Source organism: Mustela erminea, chromosome 10, assembly GCF_009829155.1.
Source record: "Mustela erminea isolate mMusErm1 chromosome 10, mMusErm1.Pri, whole genome shotgun sequence".
NCBI lineage: Eukaryota > Metazoa > Chordata > Mammalia > Carnivora > Mustelidae > Mustela > Mustela erminea.
This window is the reverse complement of record NC_045623.1, coordinates 11,364,597-11,388,472: the sequence shown is the minus strand read 5'-3', so window position 1 is coordinate 11,388,472 and position 23,876 is coordinate 11,364,597. Positions and strand designations below refer to the sequence as shown.

The window sequence follows — 23,876 nt, the reverse complement described above, 5'->3', positions numbered from 1 at the left end:
TCCTTTCTGATGATTGAGTAATATTTTATTGTATGTATGGACCACATCTTATTTATCCATTCATCTGTTAAAGTCTTGGATTTTCCACAGTTTGACTATTGTGGACATTGCTGCTATGACCATTGGGGTACCTATGGCCCTTCTTTTCACTACATCTGTATCTTTGGAGTAAATACCCTGTAGTGCAATCGCAGGGTCATAGGGTAGCTCTATTTTTAATTTTTTGAGGAATCTCCACACTATTTTCCAAAGTGGATGCACCAACTTGCATTCCTACCAACAGTGTGGAAGGGTTCCCCTTTCTCCACAACCTCTCCAACATTTGTTGTTCCCTGTCTTGTCAATTTTTGCCTTTCTGTCTGGTGTAAGGTCGTATCTCAATGTGATTTTGATTTGAATCTCTCGACTAATGATGATGAATATTTTTTCATGTGTCTGCTAGCCATTTGTTTGTCTTCACTGGAGAAGTCTTTATTCATGTCTTCTGCCCATTTTTTGATGTGATTATCTGTTTTGTGTATGTTGAGTTTGAGGAGTTCTTTATAGATCTTGGATATGAACCCTTTGTCTGTAGTGTCATTTGCAAATATCATCTCCCATTCCGTGGGTTGCCTCTTTGTTTTCTTGACTGTTTCCTTTGCTGTGTAGAAGCTTTTGATCTTGATGAAGTCCTAAAAGTTCATTTTTGCTCTTGTTTCCTTTGCCTTTGGAGACATGTCTTTAAAGAAGTTGCTGTGGCCGATGTTGAAGAGTTTATTGCCTATGTTCCCCTCTAGGATTTTGATGGATTCCTGTCTCACATTGAAGTCTCCTAATCCATTTTGAGTTTATCTTTGCATATGGTGTAAGAGAATGGTCAAGTTTCATTCTTCTATACATAGCTGTCCAACTTACCCAGCACCATTTATTGAAAAGACTTTTTTCCACTGGCTATTTTTTTCCTGCTTTTTTGAAGATTATTTGACCATAGAGTTGCGGGTCCATATCTTGGCTCTCTATCCTGTCCCATTTGTCAATGCATCTGTTTTTGTGCCAGTACTATGCTGTCTTGGTGATCACAGCTTTGTAATATAGCTTGAAATCAGGCAGTGTGAGTCCTCAGCTTTGTTTTTCTTTTTCAGCATTTCCTTAGTGATTCAGATACTTTTGTGGTTCCATACAAATCTAAGGATTGTCTGTACTAGCACTTTGAAAAATGCTGGTAGCATTTTGATTGGGATGGCATTTGAAAGTATAGATTGCTCTGGGCAGTAGAGACATTTTAACCATTTTTATTCTTCTGATCCATGAACATGGAATGTTTTCCCATCTTTTTGTGTCTTCAAGTTTTTCCATGAGTGTTCTGTAGGTCCTCGAGTATAGATTCTTCACCTCTTTGGTTAGGTTATTCCAAGGTATCTTATGGTTTTTGGTGCTATAGTAAATGGAATTGATTTTCTAATTTCCCTTTCTATAGTTTCATTGTTAGTGTGTAAAAAAGCTATTAATTTCTGTGCATTGTTTTGTATCCTGCCACATTACTGAATTGTTGTATGAGCTCTAGTAATTCAGGGATGGAGTCTTTTGGGTTTTCCATATAAAGTATCATGTCATCTGCAAAGAGAGAGAGAGTTTGACTTCTTTGCTAATTTGAATACCTTTTATTTCTATTTGTTGTCTGATTGCTGTTGCTAGGACTTCTACTACTATGTTGAACAACAGTGAGAGTAGGCAATCTTGTTGTATTCCTGATCTCAATGGGAAGACTCTCAGCTTTTCCCCATTGAGAATGATGTTCTTTGTGGGTTTTTCATAGATGGATTTTATGAAGTTGAGGAATGTTCCCTCTATCCCTATACTTTGAAGAGTTTTAATCAGGAAAGGATTTTGTATTTTGTCAGATGTTTTTTCTGCATCAATTGAGAGGACCGTGTGGTTCTTTTCTCTTCTCTTACTGATTTGTTACATCCCATTGATTGATTTGTGAATGTTTAACCACCCATGTGTCCCAGGGATAAATCCCACCTGGTCATGGTAGATAATCTTTTTAATGTACTATTGGATCCAATTAGCTAGGATTTTGTTGAGAGTCTTGGCATCCATATTCATCTCGGATATTGGTCTGAAATTCTCTTTTTTGGTGGGGTCTTTGCCTTGTTTGGGGATCAAGGTAATGCTGGCTTCATAGAAAAAGTCTGGAAGTTTTCCTTATGTTTCTACTGTTTGAAACAACTTCAGGAGAATAGGTATTATCTTCTTTAAATGTTCGGTGGAAGTCCTCAGGGAATCCATCATGTCCTGGAGCCTTGGTTTTGGGGAGGTTCAATGCTTCAATGTTGTTACTAGATATTGGTCTGTTCAGTTTGTTCAGTTTGTCAGTTTCTTCCTGTTTCAGTCTTGGAAGTTTATATTTCTAGGAATGCATCCAGTCCTTCTAGGTTGTTTAGCTTAATGGCATATAACTGTTGATAATAATTTCTAATGATTGTTTCTATTTCCTTGGTATTAGTTGTGACCTCTTCCCTTTCATTCATAATTTTATTAATTTGAGTCCTTTCTCTTTTCTTTTGGATTAGTTTGGCCAGTGATTTATTGATCTTATTAATTCTTTCAAAGAATCAGTTTTGTTGATGTGTTTTATTGGATCTCTTTTCTAATTCCTTGATCTCTTCTCTGATCTTAATTATTTCCCTTCTTGTGTGTGGGGTTGGTTTAATTTGTTGTTAATTCTCCAGTTCTTTAAGGTGTAAAGAGAGTTTGTGTATTCAGGGTTTTTCAGCTTTTTTGAGTGAGGCTTGGATGGGTATGTATTTCCCCCTTAGATCTGCCTTTGTTGTATCCCATAGGTTTGGGACTGATGTGTCTTGATTCTCATTGGTTTCCATGAATTGCTTAAGTTCTTCGATTTCCTGGTTGATCCAAACATTTTTGAGCAGGATGATCTTTGTCTTCCAAGTGTTTGAATTCTGTCCAAACTTTTTCTTGTGATTGAGTTCCAGTTTCAAAACATTATGGTCTGAGAATATGCAGGGAAAAAAATCTCAATCTTTTGGTATTGGTTTGGACCCAATTTGTGACCCAGTATGTAGGCTATTCTGGAGAAAGTTTCATGTGTGCTCAAGAAAAATGAATATTGTGTTATTTTAGGATGGACTGTTCTGTATATATCTATAGGGTCCATCTGGTCCAAAGTTACATTCAAAGCTCTTGTTTCGTTGTTGATTTTCTGCTTAGGTGATCTGTCCGTTGCTGAGAGTGGCGTGTTAAGATCCCCTACAACTAATGTATTCTTACCAATATGATTTTTTATTTTGATTAACAGTTGGCTTATGCTCCCATGTTGAGGGCATAAATATTTAAAATTGTTAGATCTTCTTGGTGGATAAACCTTTTATGAATGATGTAGTATCCTTCTGTATCTTTGACTATAGTCTTAGCTTAAAATTTAATTTATCTGATATGAGAATCACTACGCTAGCTTTCTTTTGAGGTCTGTTGGCACAAAATATGGTTCTCCATCCCTTCACTTTCAGTCTGGATGTATCTTTAGGTTCAAAATGTGTCTCTTGTAGACAACATATGGGTGGGTCCTGTTGTTTTATCCAGTCTGCAATCCTGTGCCATTTTATGGGAGCATTTAGGCCATTCATGTTGAGAATGATTTTTGAAAGATAAGTTTTTATTATCATCATGTTGCCTGTGAAGTCCTTGTTTCTGTAGATTGTCTCTGTAAATTTCTGTTTATGTCACTCTTGGGTTCTTTCTGCTTTTATACACCCCCCTTTGTAGTGCCAGTTTGGTGGTCACATAATCTTTTAAACTTTGCCGATCTTGGAAGCTGTTTATCTCTCCATCCATTCTGAATGTCAGCCTTTATGGATTAAGTGTTCTTGGCTATGAGTTCTTCTCATTTAGTGCCCTGAATATGTCGTGCTAGCCCTTTCTGGCTTGCTGGGTTTCTGTGGACAAGTCTGACTTTATTCTGGTGGTCCTCACCCTGTACACAAAGGAATCTCTTCCCCCTAGTTGCCCTTAAGACATCTCCTCTGAATTTATAATTCATGAATTTCATAATCACATGCCTGGAGGTTTTTCTACCCTCATTGATCTTGGGGGATGTCCTCTGCCTCTAGGACACTAACACTTGTTCCATTCCCCAGATTAGGTAAATTTTCATCCAGATTTGTTCACCTATATTTTCTAGTTCATTCATTCTCTCTCTCTCTCTCCACCCCCTTAGGGATTCTCTATAATTCTGACACTGGAATGTTTCATGGCATCAATTATACCCCTAATTCTGTTTTCATGGCTTGTCAACTATTTGTTCCAGGCCTCCTCCTGATCCTTCTTTTCTATCTGTTTGTCTTCTAGATCACTAATTCAATCTTCTACTTCATTTACTCTAGTTGTTAAGAGTATTTAGATTAGATTGGATCTCATTGATAGCATTTTTAAGTTCTGCCAGATCAACTCTCACTTCTGCCTTTAGAGATTCTATGTTGCCACTAATGGTCTTCTCCAACCTAGCCACTGTCTGGATAATTGTTACACTGAATTCAATTTCCAACATATTGTTATGTCCATATCCAATAGTTCTGTGGCAGAGGTCACAGTCTCTGAATTTTTCCTCTGTTGGGTGTTCCTTCTCCTAGTCATTTTGGTGAGAGGTGGTTGAAAGGATGTATAGCTGAAAATATCAACCATGATACAGGCAAGCTGCACCGTGGATATTTTTGGAGGAATCGGATGTCACCATCAAAAAGAAAGAAAATAGAAAAAAGAGAAAAAGAGAGAGAGAGAGATAAAAGAAAAACCCAGCCAAAAAGAATAAGATTTATAAAGTACAAAAACAAAAACACACAGAAACACTGACAAAGAATAAGACAGGAAGGTGGTTAAAAACCCTCGATGTGGGTGAGGAAGATTATTTCCAGTCTTCCTGGGTGTATCTTGTTATCTTTGTTAAAGGACTCAACTTTTTAGAGGTACAGAGAAATTAGAACTGATATATATATATATATATCAGTTCTAAGTTCATATATATATATATATATATATATATATATACACACACACACACACACATATATATAGTATCGAATGGGAAAAAAGGACTAACTTGAATCATCTATCTATCTATCTATCTATCTATTAAAAAAAATAAACAAAGGTAGGGGCCCCTGGATGGCTCAGTGGGTCAAGCCTCTGCCTTCGGCTCAGATCATGATCCTGAGGTCCTGGGATCGAGCCCCACATCGGGCTCTCTAGTTGGCAGGGAGCCTGCTTCTCCCTCTCTGTCTGTCTGTCTGTCTCTCTGCCTACTTGTGATCTCTGTCAAATGAAAAAATAAAATCTTAAAAACAAATTAAAAAAAAAATAAAGGTGTAAGTATGAAAAATTTCAACTTATAAAGTTATTTTGGAATATGTTGTATTAAACATCTAGTTAAACTGCTGGTTAGTATTTAAAAAAAAATAAAAGAACAAGAATTGTGAGAATGAATTTATTAGTTGTGTATAATACCCAGTGCTCATCACAACACATCCCCTCCTTAATTAATACCCATGGCCTGGCTATCCCATACCCCATTCCCACCGCCTTCTGTAATCCTCAGTTTGTTTCCTGGAGTCCAGAGTCTCTCATGATTTCTGTTCCTTTCTGGTCTATGTTACTTTTGGGCTCTCTCTTTGCTTACAGAATTCTGTTTAATATGCTTATAGGGCTGGGGTGCCTGGGTGGCTCAGTGGGTTAAAGCCTCTGCCTTCGGCTCAGGTCATGATCTCAGGGTCCTGGGATCGAGCCCCGCATTGGGCTCTCTGCTCAGCGGGGAGCCTGCTTTCTCCTCTCTCTCTGCCTGCTTCTCTGCCTACCTGTGATCTCTGTCTGTCAAATAAATAAATAAAATCTTAAAAAAATATATTCTCATGGGGCTGGTTTAGTGATCACAAATTCTTTTAGTTTTTGTTTGTCCTGGAAGCTCTTTTTTCTCTCCTTCCATTCTGAATGACAGTCTTGCTGGATAAAGCATTCTTGGCTACACGTTTTTCTCATTTAGTACCTTGAATATATCATGCCAGTCCTTTCCAGCTTACCAGGTCTCTGTGACTAGGTCTCCTGTCAGTGTAATGTTGGACCTCTGGTTAAGGGCCTCCTGTCTCTAGCTGGTTTCAGGATTTTCTCTCAAGTTCTGAAATTTGCAAGCTTCACTATTATAACTCTGTGTGTTGATCTGTTTTTATTGATTTTGATGGGGATTCTCTGTGCCTCCTGGACTTGAATGTGTGTTTCCTTCTCTGCATTAGGGAAGTTCTCAGCTATGATTTGCTTACATGTATCTTCTGTCCCTCTTTCTCTTTCCTCTTCCTCTGGGACTCCAATTATTCTAATACCATTTTGCTTTATGGTATCACTGATTTCTAGAAGCCTTCCCTCATGATCCAGTCATTGTTTTTGTCTCTTTTCCTCAGCATCCTTACAGGTGCATTTTGGTCTGTTAGAAGACACTAGATCCCAAAACTGTAAAGAAAGAAAACCTTCTATGTGTGTGTGTTTCTATGTGTGTATATATATATATATATATATATATATATATATATATATATACATACATACATACATAAGTACACAAAAATAAAATTGAATACAGTGAAAGAAGCCAAAAATGAATATACTTATAAATGTAAAAATTAAAATTTAAAAAAGACTTTAAAAAGTTCATACAGTAAACTAGTTGAAAGGAAAAAAGAAAAAATAATTCTAAACTGAAAGACTAAAGAATCAAGAGAAAAAACCTTGAATGCTATACTATTTTCACCTTATGCTGAAGTTTTTCAGTTCTGTGTGATCTGTAAACTTGGTATTAGCCTGATATTCCTGCTGGTTTCTGGGGAAGGGGTCTGTTGCACTGATTCTCAGGTGTGTCTGCCTAGGAGGAGTTGCACTGACCTTGACAGGGAGTTGAGCTCAGGGTAAGCTGCTTCAGGTTGCTATATGTGGTTTTGTTCCCTGAAGGCTTCCCATGCCACTTTAGAGGATGAAAGTAAAAATGGTGGTGTCCTGATTTCCAGCTCCAGAGCTGAAAAATTATGACCCCCCCCAACTCTTCAGGTGCACCCTCAGGGAAAAGCAGTCAGTCATTCTTGTGTGGGGCCAAACTCTGCAGACTCCTGCAATGTGCACCCACATGGCTCCTTTCTGGGGGAAGGAGGAGATTCTTCCCGTGGTTCTGCCACTTGTTGGGTCTCCCTGCTTGGAGAGTAGTTGCCCAATTGTGCTGGGGTTTGTGGTTTATGGCAGCATGGAGGTGAGGCCCACTCCTGGACTCCCTGATTGTAGCTGGCTTCTCTGCTCCAGTGCTTGGGAACTCACTACACTCAGTCATCTCTGTTCTTTTTGTGACCCCGTGGATCCTGAGACCACACTGTCCCACCTGGGATTCTGCCCTGCTTTGGCACCTGAACACTTAGACAGGGATGTCCCTTACTGGAGCAGAATTCTGAAAGTTCTGATTTTGTGCCCAGCTGCTGTATTACTTTTTGGTAGTCAGATTATGAAGACTTCTAATCCCCATGGTTTATCTTCCAATATATCCCTTCAAATTCACTTATCCGCACCTCTTACCTTGCAAAAAGTGGTTGCTTTTTTATTTGTAAAATTGCAGTGATTCTTTTCTTAGATCTTAGATTGAATTCATAGGTGTTCAGAATGAGTTGATCGATATGCAGCTGAACTCAAGGGACTAGATGAAACAAGGGTCCCCTACTCTTCCAGCATTTTCCCTCAACTTCCTGGACTGTTGTTTTCATTTTTATTTGTCTTCAAGTATTTTTTCAATTCGCTCTTGATTTCTTTATTTTTTTTAATACTTTTACTCCTTTGATTTCTTTATTAATCAATTTGTTGTTTGGTAACATGTAGTTTAGTTTCACTGTTTTTGTGTTCTTTCCAGATGTTTTTCCTTGTAATTGATTGCTAGTTTCATAGCATTGTGATCAGAAAAGATGATTGATATGATTTTGCTCTTCTCAAATTTATTAAAAATTGTTTTGTGGCCTACCGTATGATCTGTCCTGGAGAATGTTCCAGGTGCACTTGAAAAAAATGTGAACTCTGCTGTTTTTGGGTGGAATATTCTGTGTATGTCTTTTAGGTACATCTGACCTATTCATTTGAATATTCATTCAAAACCACTGTTTCCTCATTGATTTTTTTTCTGTCTGGATGATCTCCCCACTGATGTTAAGTGGAGTGTTAAAGCCCTTAATATTATATTACTATCAATCTCTATCTTTATGTCTGTTAATATTTGTTTTTTTGTATTTAGGTTCTTCTCTGTTGGGTGGGTAGGTACTTTCAGTTGTTATATCATCATGTTAGATTGATCCCTTTATTATGTATTGTCCTTTTGTTTTGAATTCTCCAAATTTTTATTTAAATTTAAGTTAGTAAACATAAAGCGTAATAATAGTTTCAGGTGTAGAATTTAGTAACTCATCACTTACATACAATACCCAGTGCTCATCACAAGTGTCCTTCTTTGTTTTTTGTTTTTTGCCATAGTCTTTGTTTTGAAGTCTATTTTGGCTGATATATGTATTGGTACCCAGGCCTCCCCTGACCCCTGACACTTCCATTTGCATGGCACATTCTTCCATCCTTTTACTTTTAGTCTGTATGTGTCTTCAGGTCTGAAGTTAGTTTCTTGTAGGGAGCATATTGATAAGTCTTGTTTTTTAATTTTTTTATCTTTTAAAAAAGATTTTATCTTAGAGCATAAGTGAGGGGAGAGCAGGGGATGGGAAGGGGGGATCTCAAGCAGACTCCCTGCTGAGTGCAGAGCCTGATGTGGGGCTCTGCTCCCATGACTATGAGATCATGACCTGCACTGAAACCAAGAGTCAGTTGTTTAACCAACTGCGCCACCCAGGTGCTCCTGTTCTTGGGCTGTGTAATTCTTCTTTTTGTCTTTTGTTCAGCTGAATTATTTTCCATTTTTTTTTTCTTGTGTCATTAATTCATTCTGCTGCTTCTTCAGCCTCCTTCCCCTCCTCAGCTCCTATAATCCTTTTTTCCACTAAACCACATTTCCAAACTTCCTACCTTCTTCGATGTGGCCTCTTCTCTCCTTTTAGTAGTGAAGTTTGTTCTGTCACTCTTTTGGTCAATTTCTGCAGTATTTAGGATGATGTGATAGTTATCTAGTCGTGTTTGTGGCATGAGATGAGCCCAGATGAGAGTCCTCCTATTGCACTGCCATCTTCTTTATCCATTAGAGCCCGGAGCATATTAATCACCATTGTTTTAAATTCCATGTCTAATATTTCCAATATACCTGTCATGTGTAGTTTTGATTCTTTTTTAAAAATATTTTTGGGGCACCTGGGTGGCTCAGTGGTTTAAGCCTCTGCCTTCGGCTCAGGTCGTGATCCCAGGGTTCTGGGATCGAGCCCTGCATCAGGCTCTCTGCTCAGCGGAGAGCCTGCTTCCTCCTCTCTCTCTCTGCCTGCCTCTCTGCCTACTTGTGATCTCTGTCAAATAAAATATTTGAAAAAAATATTTTTTATTTATTTGTGAGAGAGAGCAAGCACAAGCTGGCAGTGGAGCAGAGGGAGAGGGAGAAGCGGGCCCCCCATCGAGCAGGGAGTCTGATCTGGGCTTGATCCCAAGACCCCAGGATAATGACCTGAGCTAGAGGCAGACGCCCAACTGACTGAGCCACCCAGATGTCCCTGTAGTTTTGATTCTTGCTCTGTTTCTTCAAACTGTGTTTTTGCTCTTTTGTTTGTCTTTGTAATTTTTTGATAGCTGGACATGATGTAGTGGGTAAAATGAAAGGCTCTAAATAAACCTTTAGTAATGCATTGAAGGAGAGGGAATGTTCTCTAGTCCTTTGATTAGGTCTCAGTCTCTTAGTGAGTCTTTGCCTCAGACCCACGAATTTTGCAATTATTTCTTAGTTATTTGCCTGCGTCTCCACCCTCCTTTGGTGGGACAGGATGGCTTGAGTACTCTGGAGTGAGTATTCTCTTCTTTTAGATGGAGACTAGACATTCCTGGAGTTCCTCCAGGTCAGTTAGACTCTGATAAAACCCCAGTAGTTTTGGTTCTTGTAAAATCGTTTCTCCTGAGGGCAGATCTTAAGAATATAGTGCTCTGCTGTATTTCAAAATAATTCCTTCTATTACCCTGCTGAAATCATGAGGGGATTTTCTACAGTGTTTATTATGAGAACTGGTTAAGCCTGTAGTGGTAAAACTCATAAAAATGGAGGTCCCTGCTATAACTGTGTCCCTGTGGTGATTTTAACTCCAGCAATTTATCTATTAGAGTTTGGTTTTGTCTACTGTAGCACTGGTTCCCAAGGAGTTGTCAGCTTATAGTATTTTTCCAAGGTAAGTTCTGTTTCTCTGTATTCTCCTGTCAGTGTCTCCAATTTTGAGGGTGGTGGTTTGCCCTGTGATCTTGCTTCTTTTGTGGATCTAAGAAGAGTTGTTGATTTTGAAGTTTGTTCAGCTTTTTACTTGTTCTTAAGGTGAGTGGCACTTCCCAGCTCCTTAAATGTGAAACTAGAAACCATAAATCTGTTAACTTTTCAATTTGTTTTGTCTCTGTTGTTCACTTGGCTAATTTCTGTTTTTCTATCTTTTAGTTCAGTTATTCTTTCCTCTGGTCCCTCTCTTTTGTCACTGAGCCCAGATGCTGAGGTTCTCATTTTGATTATTATTATTTTTTCAATTCTAAAATTTCCATTTGGTTCTCCTTTATATCTTGAATTAGACTTTCTATTTCGTTGCTGAGGCCTTCTGATTTTTCTTTTGTTTCAAGTGTGTTTACAGTTTTTCATTGAAGCATTTCTGTGATGGCTGCTTTAAGGTCTTTGTCAGATAATTTCTCTCTCTTGGTGTGGGCATCTATTGATGGTCTTTTTATTCAGTTTGAGATTGTTCTGGTTCTTATGACAAGGTATTGTTATTGAAATCTGGATAGTTTTGTAAAATTTAATGAGATTCTAGATCAGCTAGCTTCCTTTTACACTTTTTTGTCTCAGGAAGTGTGGTTGCTGCCTTGTTCTTGCTAAGTGGAGGTCAAAGCCAGGTTTCTTAATTTGCCTTTGTTGACACCTGAATGGTGGTGGTGTTCTTGTTAGCACTATTTGTTTTGGGAGTACTGGTTCCCTCTGTGGTCCCAGTGACACCATGTGGTAATGGCCTCATTACCTCGTGGGTTTGGTGGAATTTGTTGCTCTTTACTGGGCCTCCTGTGATACCACCTTAGCAGGGAGTGGGAGAAGCTTTTTTATTACTGGATGGCAGTAGACATCCAGGTTCCCCATATAATTTCTACCACCACAGATCTTATCTGGAACCACTTTAATGGGAGTATTTTAGTGCCTAACCATAGCCTTACTAACGTTGGAGGTCTAGGCTCACCTTTTGGCCTTTACTGGGGCCAAAGGTGGGGTGGAGGTCACAGTTTTTTTCTGTCATGCTTGTCTGGTATTGAGTCTATTTTTTTTTTTTTTTAATTTGACAGAGAGAGAGAGATAGATCGCAAGTAGGCAGAGAGGCAGGCAGAGAGAGGGGGAAGCAGGCTCCCTGCTGAGCAGAGAGCCCGATGCGGGGCTTGGTCCCAGGACCCTGGGATCATGACCTGAGCCGAAGGCAGAGGCTTAACCCACTGAGCCACCCAGGCACCCCAGTCTGGTATTGAGTCTTATTAGGGTGTCCCTCTCTCGTCCTTTTGCTAAAGAGAGCAGACTTTTCAGAGCTTTTTCATGTGGGCCAATTGGTGTTTCTAGGCTTCTTCAGCTTTAAGACTATGATATATAAGGCAAACAAACACAAAGCAAAACAAAATTCCAAACCAAAAAAAAAAAAAAAACCATCCAGATGACACCCACTTTGTCCCAGGGTCTTACTATTATGTTGTTTCTCAGATCTAGAGGTTTGTGACTGGTCTACTTTATTTTGTACATCATTCAAAGTCTCTCATGTTTATTTTACATATAAAGTTAAGGGTTTTGGAAGGAATACGAAAAATGTATCTACTCCATCTTCCTGGAAGTGGAAACCCTAGTTTCATTATTTGTTATTGTTCTAGGTTTTCCCCTAGACTACTTTGAAAGTTATGGATCTGTTCCCATTTTTTTATTTGCTGGTTACTGGAGAAATTACAACATGTATTATTTTTAAATGTAAAGTTAATGTATTTACCTTCTTTCTGGGTTGTTCAAGGAATTTAGAACATTAACTCCATTTGGTTCTAGCCCCTTCTATTTTTGTTGTATGTTTAAATTCTATAATGAGACATTATTATTGTTTTATGTAGACTGTATTTATTTGGTTTTACCTATATGTTTTTCTTTGCTCTTAAATTCTTTTTTTTTTTCTTTTTTTCTTTTTTTTTTTTTTTATTTCCAGCATAACAGTATTCATTATTTTTGCACCACACCCCGTGCTCCATGCAATCCGTGCCCTCTATAATACCCACCACCAGGTACCCCAACCTCCCACCCCCCGTCCCTTCAAAACCCTCAGATTGTTTTTCAGAGTCCATAGTCTCTCATGGTTCACCTCCCCTTCCAATTTCCCCCAACTCCCTTCTCCACTCTAAGTCCCCATGTCCTCCATGCTCTTAAATTCTTATGTGTCAGATCTTTCACTTGGATCATATTATTTCTGCCTTAAAAAGGCATGTTTTGAATAATGTCCTTTACTGTGGATATTCTTATAATAATTTGTATTCCATTTTATTTGTTTGAACATTTGTTTATTCTCATCTGCAAAGACTACTTTTGCATAACACATATTTCTTGGTTGCACATTGTTATTTCTAGGAATTTCTTTTAGCACACTGAGGGGATCGTCCTGCATTCTTTTTTTTTTTTTTGATTTTAAGAATAGTTGCTTGTCTTCTTCTGTAACTTTGAATCTATGAAGATAAGGTGTCTTTTCCCCCTTATGTGCCTTTTTAGATTTTTTTCTTTGATTTTTAGCATTTTCAGTATGATATAACATGGGTTTTATTTTGCAGTTTAATTCTGCAAATTAGTCTCCTTTATTATTGCTTTTCTTCAAACGTATTTGCCCTATTCTCTGTTTTCTCTCTTTCTGGAAATTTGAGTAAAAAATGTTAATTTTCTAACTGTCTTCTGTGGCCTTTAATCTATTTTCCATGTTTTCAGAGTTTTGCCTTTCTATGCTTTGTGTTTTTATTTTTTAATTTAATTAAAAAAAATTTTTTTTTCGACAGAGAGCGAGAGAGAGGCAGTGAGAGAGGGAACATAAGCAGGGGGGGGTGGGAGAGGGGGAAGCAGGCTCTCCACTGAGCAGGGAGCCCAGTGTGGAACTCAATCCCAGGACACTGGGATCATGAACTGAGCTGGAGGCAGATGCTTAATGACTGAGCCCCCCAGGTGCCCCTCTATGCTTTACCTTGGATGATTTCTTTTAACCTGTTTTGTTGTTCACTAATTCTCTTTTCATTTGTTTCTCACCCACTATCATCCTTTACATTTTATTTTTAGTAACTAAGATGTTTATATTAAGATGTTATTCTTGTGTTTCAAATCTGCTATTCTACTTTATGTAGTTTTTAAAATTATTTTTATTTATTTATTTATTTATTTATTTATTTTTAAAGATTTTATTTATTTATTTGACAGAGAGAGATCACAAGTAGGCAGAGAGGCAGGCAGAGAGAGAGGAAGGGAAGCAGGCTCCCTGCTGAGCAGAGAGCCTGATGCGGGACTCGATCCCAGGACCCTGAGATCATGACCTGAGCCGAAGACAGCGGCTTAACCCACTGAGCCACCCAGGCGCCCCTAAAATTATTTTTAAAGTTACAGTTTGTTTTTGATCATCTTTATCTTAAATGTCTGTGAGCCTCATTCTGTCTTTTTTGTGTCCTATAGTTTTTAGTCAGAGTGCCCTGTTTTATTGGGTGCCTTGTTGTCTTTGACTCCATGCTTAATATTTTTTTTTGAAAAAATTATTTGTAGAAATAATTTAAAACCTGCCTAGTACATGCATAACATATCTTCCTCCTGGAAGGATTCCCATTTACTTTTCCCATGTGCATGGTGCCTCTACGTATCTGATACAATCTTAAATCAGTTTCAAGGCCTGGGGCTCCTTGGACCCCTCAGATCATGTGAACCTAGGTTGCATATATGCTTGAGGATTGGTTTGTTTTTGCTTCCCCCTTACATATAGAGTGTTTCAGTTTATTGTACAAAGGTTTAATTCTTTGGCCCTCTGTCTTACATAGTCTTTGGGTTTTCATGTTTATTTTTCTTAACTTTTTACTGTTTCAAATCAAAAGTTTAGCTTTGCCAGGATCTGCAAATGCCCTCAGGGCAAAAGCTGATTCTGTACTTATCTTCTCCCCATTTACATTTTCCCTTTCCCTTTTGGCCTGACAGAATAAGAAATTCTTATTCTGTCAGGAGCTTAATGATGTTAATATTCTTAATATTTGATCCTGGATTTTTATTCCTTTTAGAGGAATGTTTGAATGACGTACATTACCCATTACACCAATGAAGTTTTCAGTTTTAGTTTTATATATGTCATTTCTAGGAGTTTTATTTAGTTTATGGATATCTTCATTTTTTAGTTTTTAAAGAATGATATAATACAGTTTTTAAATCCATAGCCAGTAATTGTAATATCTGAAATCTTTGCAGATCCAAGTCTGCCTTTCAGTTATTCTCCTGATTCTGCTCGTGATGCTTTCTTTCCTCTTGTGATTGTGAGGTCATGTAACTTCATCTGTGGAAATTCTTTAAGACTTGGATTGGAAGTACATTTTTACAGAGAAAATTTACATTAGCAGCTCTGGGATCCTGGGTAAATGTAGGGGCACTTCAAATTAAGTTTTGGTTTGGAGCTTTTTAAAACACTGAAACAGCATACATTCAGCTCTAGTTCATGCCTATGGTCTAGTTTGTAATTACGATTTCTCAGAGGAGACATTGATTACCAGACTATAAGAACTGTATCATAGTGGACATAGTGGACATCACAGATTTGATTATCATTTTCTTCCCTCCAGATCTCCTTTTCCCATTTTGTTTTCAGAGGTGGACCACCGGGGCTATAGCTCAGTGGTAGAGCATTTGACGGCAGAGGTGGACCACTAACACTTTGAGTTCTACACAGATTTTCAGAATAGAACTTTTATTTTTTTTTTTAAGATTTTATTTATTTATTTGACAGATAGAGATCACAAGTAGGCAGAAAGGCAGGCAGAGAGAGAGAGAGAGAGGAGGAGGCAGGCTCCCTGCTGAGCAGAGAGCCTGATGTGGGGCTTGATACCAGGACCCCAGGATCATGACCTGAGCTGAAGGCAAAGGCTTTAACACACTGAGCCACCCAGGCGCCCCCAGAATGGAACTTTTAAAAATATAAACCTAAAACATCATTTTGTTGCTTAACATCCTTCATAATTTTTTATGGTCTTTATGACTTAGGAGCCATATGCCTTTGAACAAGTCCTGTAAATCCTGTTATGATCTTGTCTTTATTATCTTTCCAATCATGTCTGCTTTGATTCCTCCCTCATACTTTAAATTTCATGCTATTGAAATAAATTTCCTTTAGACCCCAGAAAGCGTCATCTTGTCTCCATAATTTTGTCTTTGTACATGCTCTTTCACCTGTGATACTTTTTCTCTCCCAGCTCCCACTTACTCTTGTTAAATCTTACTGGCTTTCAAAATGTTTGAACTGTGCTGACACTGTGTGGAAGCCTTCCTTGAACTTACCTTCTCTATGTCAGTTTCCCCTTACCTCTGTCTTCTGGCTTGGGTACCCCCTCTCTATATTAATTTCCAGAATTTCTGAGTGAGTGCCCATCTGCACATATCATTGATTATTTGTCTGCTTGCCCAGTTACATTGTAAATACCATGAATTTTAAGGTCCAGTTTCTAGTATACACCATCATTACCATTGTCACAATAATCTATAACAATTATTGACTATATACTAAACACTGTTGTTAAACATTTTAGGTTGCATTATTTTGTTTAATCCTAATAGCAACCTTTCAAGATATGAATAATTATCATTATTCTCTTTTTTCAGTTGAGAAAAGTGGAGACAGACTCGTTAGGTATCATACCCACGGTTAGGTAGCTAGTAAGAGGACATAGAATAATTTGAACCCAGGGAAGAGAACATGAACTTCTTTTTTTGTCCTGCTGTTTTTATGATGTTTAAAAGTGAATGCACATATACAGATAAAGCACATAGACTAGTACCTAACACTTAGTATTTAATAAACACTAGCTATAGCTTCAAAAGCTTTTTAAAATAATATTTCAGCATATGAATATAATATTTTATTTAAATTATTTTTTTAAATTTTTTTTTTAAAATTTTTTATTTTTTATAAACATATGTTTTTATCCCCAGGGGTACAGGTCTGTGAATCACCAGGTTTACACACTTCACAGCACTCACCAAAGCACATACCCTCCCCAGTGCAGCCGAATGTTTATAGCAGCAATGTCCACAATAGCCAAACTATAAATTATTTTTTTAAAAAAGATTTATTTGTTTGAGAGAAAGAGGGATAGAGAGAGAGAAAAAATGAGCAGGAGAGGCAGAGAAGAAGAAAGAATCTCAAGCAGACTCTATGCTGAGCATGGAGCTGTGCCGGGCTTCATCTCACAAACCTGAGCCGAAATCAAGAGTCGGATGCCTAACCAACTGTACCACCCAGGCGCCCCTGAGTGTAATATTTTAGAAAAATCTGAAACTCAAGATGGGCAATGATGAAAATAAAATAATGGAATAATTTCACCGGTAGGAGATAAATTACTTATAATATTTTTGTGTGTATTGTTTCCTTTCATATGCACTATTTATATAGATACTACTTAAACATGCCCTTTTTATTATGTAATGTTTTGTGAATATACATCCAAATTAGTGATTAATAAAGTCTGTCATCATTACTAGTGGCTACATGGTATACCATTATGTTTATGTACCATCATAATTTAATTTTATCTCCTGTTGAATATTTAGATTATTTCCAATGTTTATTATTAAAAAATGTAGGACCAAAAATCCTCATATATTCACCATTGAGTGCTTGGGATATAATAATCTTGAAAAATCATAAAAATAGATGATGACCAATATCAGTGCACTTATATTTGCATAATTATACTTCATTTTAGAGTATCTCATGGAGGAAGAAAATTATAACAAATAATTTGCTTTCTTGTTATATATTTTTTACTAAGTACTACCAATACACAACTCTCTTTTTTAGAATTACAGAATGAAAACTTAAAAGAATCAAATGAGAAGCAGGATCATTTGACATCAGAACTAGAAGATATTAAAATGTCTTTGCAAAGAAGTGTGGTATGATATAAAAACCGATTAGTGTGTGACAAGCCTCACAGTATGAATCAACAGATATTTATTGAATGCTAATGCTATGGACAAGGACCCAGAACTTCAAATAGAGAAGATAAAATCCCAGCTTACAATCTGCTTATAGTTTAATTGAAAACATTGAATAAAAACACATCAGAAGTATAATTAAAATACAAGATCGTGCTAGATGTCAATGGTGATTCAGGCAAAAATTGCTATAGTAGTTCTAAAAATTAAAAGAACACTGCAGGCAAGGAAGACTCCATTGGGAGGTTGGGACTATAGATTGGCTTTGGAAGAATGGTGTATTGAAATAGGAGTATTGAATGGGCATTTCAGATTGGCCAGTGTGGGGTAGTGGAGGGAGTTAATTGAATAAGGAGGGAGGGAGAGGCAGAAAATCATAGAAGCAGATGACTTCAGTTTTTTTTTTTTTCCTGAAGGCCCTTGGATTATAGCATCTATTTTGTACTTTTGTTTTATTTAGAGTACTCAAAAGGCTTTAGAGGAAGATTTACAGGTAGCAACAAAAAAAATATATCAGCTCACTGCTGAAAAAGAAGCTCAAATGGAAGAATTTAATAAAGCTAAAGCTGGTCATTCATTTGTGGTTACTGAACTTAAAACTTCTATCTGCAACTTGAAAGAATTATTGACAACAGAACAGCAAAGGTAAAAATTTTTTTTATTTAGCTGAATAAAAACAACTTATTTGCAATATTCATTTATTTTCATTGTCAACTGACTTGCTATAGCATCTGTAACCAAGTCTCTCTCTTTTAAAAAAGATTTTATATATTTATTTGAGATAGAGAGAGCATGAGTTGGGAAAGGGGCAGAGGGAGAGGGAGAAGCAGACTCCCTGCAGAGCAGAGTGCCTGAAGTGGGGCTCCATCCTGTGACCTGAGCTAAAGGCAAATGCTAACCCATTGAGCCCTCCAGGCAACCCCCATGTCTTTTTTTTTTTTAATGTAAAAAGTGGGAATACATTTTAAAAGTTTGTATTAGGTAAGCAGGTATTCTGGGAAGAGACAGCATGTATTCTCTAGGATAGTTTCCATGCATACTTTGTCACAGACTCAAGTAGGCAAGCTCATTAAGTGCTGATGCAGTGATAGGACATATTTAATTAAACTGTGGATTATTATTAGCTTCGTAGAAATAACTTCATAGGGTGTGAGTTTGTTTTACTGAGTTTGTTTTCTGTAATCACTTTTTTATATTTGTATTTATAAAGCTGTGTTAAGAGGCCTAAGTGAGGCCTAAGTCCCATTAGCACTAGGGTCATTTAAGTCTGGTAGGATGAAAGAGAGGAAGAAGCTTTTCTGTGAAGTCATGACCAGTATTTTTTCTTTACTGCTTATGTATGGTGGAGGAAGAAAAGCTAGATCTTCTAAAAAGCTCAGCTCATCTTATATATTCTTGGTTGCTTTATCCAAACAACTTTTAAATTTTGAAACTGTAAGTGATCTTAAATATCATCTGTTCCAATTACCTTAGTTTTATAGATAAGGAAGCAGAAAGCCAGAGGAATTAAGTGAATTGCACAATTCTCACATTTATATTGTTCCTAAGGCAGAATTTGATGTAATAGTAGTTACATATTCAATCTCTTTCAAAGTTCTAAGACACATTCATTTGATTATCATCAATAGCTAAGTGATAAATTGTCACCAAAGCTTTAAGACTTTTGTGCAGATGTAATTAATATACAGTTGTGTATTAGTAATACCTAATTTTGAATGTTATGCTATATGGCATGGTAGGTACTCAAAAAAAAGTTTCATAATTGAATGAGTGAATATGCAAGATATATTTTTAAACTGCACAAATTTTAGTTACTAGATGAATTCTGATTAAAAGAATGTTTTACATTGTAAACTAATATATTTTACAAGATTGGAAAAAAGTGATGATCAATTGAGAATACTTACTGTGGAGCTTCAGAAGAAATCCAGTGAACTGGGTAAGATTTAGAGAATAACATGTGTACATGATAATATTAGCCAATTATAAAAACATTAACTATTTCAGAATAAAATATAGTTTCTCCTCTGTCATCTATCAGTAATGATTATTTTGTAATTTTTAATTTGAGTTTTCAAAGACAGAGAATTTAAACCTTAAGAAAGACTTAAGTTCCATTATGCAGTTCATAGATACCTATTAGTGTAAGGAGGCTAAAAGATATTTGTAGTCTGTATTTCTTATTTTAGGATTTAGAGGCCTTAATAATTCTTAGTGGAAAATGTCTTCTATTTTAATTGAATTTTGAAATTTTATTGATTTGTCATGTTGGATTATGAACTATTTATAGGAAAATGCTATCCCATTTTGTCATACGGTATTGTTAATATTTAACAGATTTCATGGCCAAAAGAGAAGCTCTGTAGTTATTTTGTGAATTTATGACACTTTAATTAGCTAATCCTAATAACTCCTATGTTTTATATTTATAGATATGTACGGATGTGGAGAATTATAAAGATAGAAAAACATTTTTCTTTTTTTATTTTCTAATTTTGGTGAAAATCATTTTTAGAAGATTTATTATATTTTATTTTTAGAGAGAGGGAGTGAGTGAGCATGTGCAAAAGAGGGGGTGGGAGGCAAAGGGAGAGGTAGGTAATCTTCAGCAGACTGCCCCTGAACATGGAGCCTGACATGGGCCTTAATTCCATGACCTTGAGATCATAACCTGAGCTGAGCTCAAGAGTTAGATGCTTAACTGGCTGAGCCACCTAGGTACCCCAAAAAGAATTACCTTTATAAATTAAAATAACTCATGAATTAGCAGGTGTTTTTCTAAACTATCTACACAACTTTCTGTCAGCTTTATTATTAGCTTTGGATACTTGTGTAATTAAAATAATTGCAAGAAATTTTGTATTGGTAGGATGTTTGGCTGAAATTTTGAAACTTATTTATGCTTTTCCTTTGGCAATGCCTAGTTTCCTACTATAGATGAGGCCAATCTTTGAGCATCCACAATTGTACTATTCAATGATAAATAATTTCTTTGATATTATTTTATATTAGAAGATTATAAATGTATTTTTCATCTAACTTTTAAATCTTCCTTCAATTGAATGTTGTATATTAAGGAATAACTTAAAATATCTTTAATGGATTATTTATTTATAATAATTCATCCTGATATTGAAATTAAATGGCTCTTATTATCAGATAAACAGATGCATAAGGTGATTTTTCTCAAAACAGAGCAATATATATTAAGAGATGTTTGGATAAGGAATTCTTCTAGAACTGTGAAGAAGTTCTGTGTGTGTTTCTTAGCATTATCATAGGGTGTTGTGGGAACATATACAAGATATAAAATATCATGCTCTTGAGAAATCTCTTGTTATTGTGGAAGAAATGTTGAACACATAAAATCACCAGAACAGTGTTTCCAAAATGTGGAGATGAGCAAGACTTGTATTAGGATAAGGGAAGGAAATATTGTAACTTTTTAAATTTTATGCTTTTCATATGTTTTATAATGAATATCATAAGACATATTTATATTTTAAAATTTATATGATTTATGAATAATATATTTGTGTTTCATACATATTTGTGTATTTGGGGTGAATGCTCACAGATTTGTTACTGCTGGAGATGTGTTAATGCTGATGACAAGAGGAAGCCAAAGGTATCAGTGTGGTCTGCAAAACTGGAAAAGACTTTATAGAAGAGGTAGATTTTAAAAGTAGTCTTTAAGGTATAAAGAGGCTTTGGGTAGTTGTAGAGAATGGTGGTGGAACGTGGAAAGCATTATGTGTAGGAGAGCAGCATAACAGTGACATAAGTGCTCAGCATTAGCTTGGTTGAAAGTATAGTTCTCAAAATTAGAATCTTGGTTGATATTCTTTTCTCTTTTTTCCTTCCTTATCTTTCATTTCTAATTGGTTATCCAGTGCTGCTGTTTCTAACTTTTAATATCTAGCTCATAAAATCTAACTAATGTAACTTTATCTTTTGAATCATTCCCTTTTTCTTCATCTCCACAGACCTAGAACAGTTTTAGCCCTTATTTCTCCTTTTTGGTTTTAAGATTCCAGCACATTCTCTTAGTCTACCAGAAGGATGCACGTGAGTAATGTAATGGAACGCAAATTGTATTTGGCAGATTAATCATCAAACCATGCTTTCAGATCACCCTCATTTGTCTTCATCTTTGTTCATCCCTTGTTGTATTTAGTAGGATCCAAACAGAAGCTTTGCCTTATTTTCATAAACTTTTTTCTTACTGCAATAGTTCTTATACTTATTGTTTTATTTCCCTACTACACTTTGCATTCTTCCTCGATGGCACATTCTTAGGCTTACATCTTGGTTAGAATAGCCCTCCATCAGCCTCCATCATTCCCTCAGCAGTCTCAGTCATTGACTCATACTAAGACCACTTTTTTCCCTCCACAGATAAAAGCCTGTTCTACCTCTTATATCTTGGTATTAGGTCTGAACCACACACCTCTGACCAATACTAATTGTATTAGTTTGACAATCAGTATTTTTGTTTCTAGTTTGGTCTCTTTTTGATTCTCTGCACTGATGCTAGTGTGTTCCTTTAAAAATACAAATCTGATTATTCTGTGTTCTAAATTTAAGAGTCATCTTATCACTTGAGTTCGAACTCTTTAAATATCACCTGTTGTTTTATTGCTCATTTAAAGAGTAAAGTAGTGCATGCAAAGCAAATTAAAATCAACTGTAAACACAAAGTCTTTGTCAATTTATTCTCAGTTTTTGACTTGGTATAGTTTGCTTTGCTTTTTCATATGTCTCCTCTCTTCAGTTTAATCTAATGTTGCTCTAAACAGGTTTTACTCCTGTGGTCATTTTTCTGTATCTGTACCCATGTTTGCTTTTACTTTGTTATATAACAGATTCTCTCTCTAGTGTTTTGTATTGCTTCTTATTTGATTATTAGATTTAGACTTAGATGTTTAGCTTTGGATATTTAAGTAGGAACATTAATGACATGGTCTTTGTGCTGATGATGAGATCTGTGCTTTATTTAGGAAGACATATAAAATAACAAATATTTAATTAAGAATGAGGATAAGTGTTATGAAGACAATGAAAATAAAACCATGTAAGAAAATAATAGAGCCTAATGTAGATTTGGTGATAAGGCATGACTTTTAGCTGACCTCATAAATAAGTGAGATTTGGTGAGGTAAAGGATATGAGTTGGAGAGAGCTTTTCAGTCAGAAGGAAACACATGTAGAAATGCTCTGAGTTGTGAAGGAGCTTGGTTAATTCAACTGACTGAATGAAAGCCTATGTGACTGAATGTAAGAAGTGATATGAAAAGGGTAATAAGTATGAGCTGGTAAGGACAAAATCAGGTAGGAGTAAGGAAAGGAATTTTGATTTTATGCTAACCTTGAAGGAAAACCATTAAAAAATTTAAGCTATTGAGATGACATGTTCTGGTTTATGTTTTTAAAGGATCACTGCACTTCTGTATGGCAGATAAATTTGATGGTGGGTGAGGATTGCTTATAGTGAGGAAAAAGGTAGAATTGGAGAAATTAGATTGGAAGCTATTGAGTGGTACAGGCTTGAGAGAATATCTTTTAAAAGTGGAATCATATCACACTTATGCTAGTACATTTGGTGAGCTCATGAATCTAAGGACATTTTGTCTGTCTTCAGCTCTGAAAATTTTTCTCCTCTTATTTTTTCTTTTCTAGTGTCATTATTCTCTCTGTAAGTGCTGATAGGTGGATTTTAGAAATTTTGGCTCTATCTTTTGTATTTTAAAATTTCTCAAAAAAATTTTTTTCTCTTTTAATTCTTCTGGGGGGGTTTGGGGAACAATTTTTTTTCCCCCTGCTAATTCAGCTTTATTTTGTTATTTTTAAAGTTTTAGTTGTCAAATTTTGAATTTCTAAGCGCTCTAGGTGATTTATTTCATGGATATTTACTCTGTTGGATACTATACTTAGCAAAATACCTACTTCTGTTTGCTTTATTAATTCCTTCTTGGATTTATTTTAGTTCTCTTAGTTGAATTTGGTGCCTCTCTTATGGTTTTGCTTTTCTTCAGTAATTGTTGATTCTTGATTATTTACTTATCGAAGTATTTGAAAATATTTTTTCACCCACATATGTTATAATCTGATTTTTCTGATTATATAGGGTGGGGTGGGGGGAGATAAAATGTATTATAAAGAAAGGTGGGCTTGGTAGCTAATCTTTTGGGTTTAGGAAATGTCTATCTTGCTTAGAGATCATGAGCTATTTGGGGGCATTGCTGCATCACTTTGCCTCCAATTCCTAAATCTTTGATTAAAATTGAGGTGCACTATGTGGTGGGAGGTATGGTCTAGGTGTTTCACATAGCTTTCTTTGAATTAATTTTGGTCTCCCCTCTCTCTCCCTGCCAAAATTCTTTGACTTTTTGGTTTGTTCATGGTAGCCTGGTTTTACTAATGTTGTAAATATATATATATTTTGTCTTTTATAAAGGGATTGGGGGTAAAAGAA

General features: G+C 36.2%; 1 protein-coding gene across 1 annotated transcript in view; it reads left to right on the top strand.

The window, feature by feature from the left end:
• The window catches only part of SYCP1 (synaptonemal complex protein 1), a 137,636-nt gene that overhangs the window by 41,418 nt on the left and 72,342 nt on the right, over positions 1-23,876 (top strand). The window contains exons 13-15 of the mRNA XM_032301571.1: positions 17,265-17,359; positions 17,862-18,046; positions 19,273-19,340. Coding sequence (XP_032157462.1) covers positions 17,265-17,359; positions 17,862-18,046; positions 19,273-19,340 — 348 coding nt within the window. The remainder of the gene's footprint in view (positions 1-17,264; positions 17,360-17,861; positions 18,047-19,272; positions 19,341-23,876) is intronic.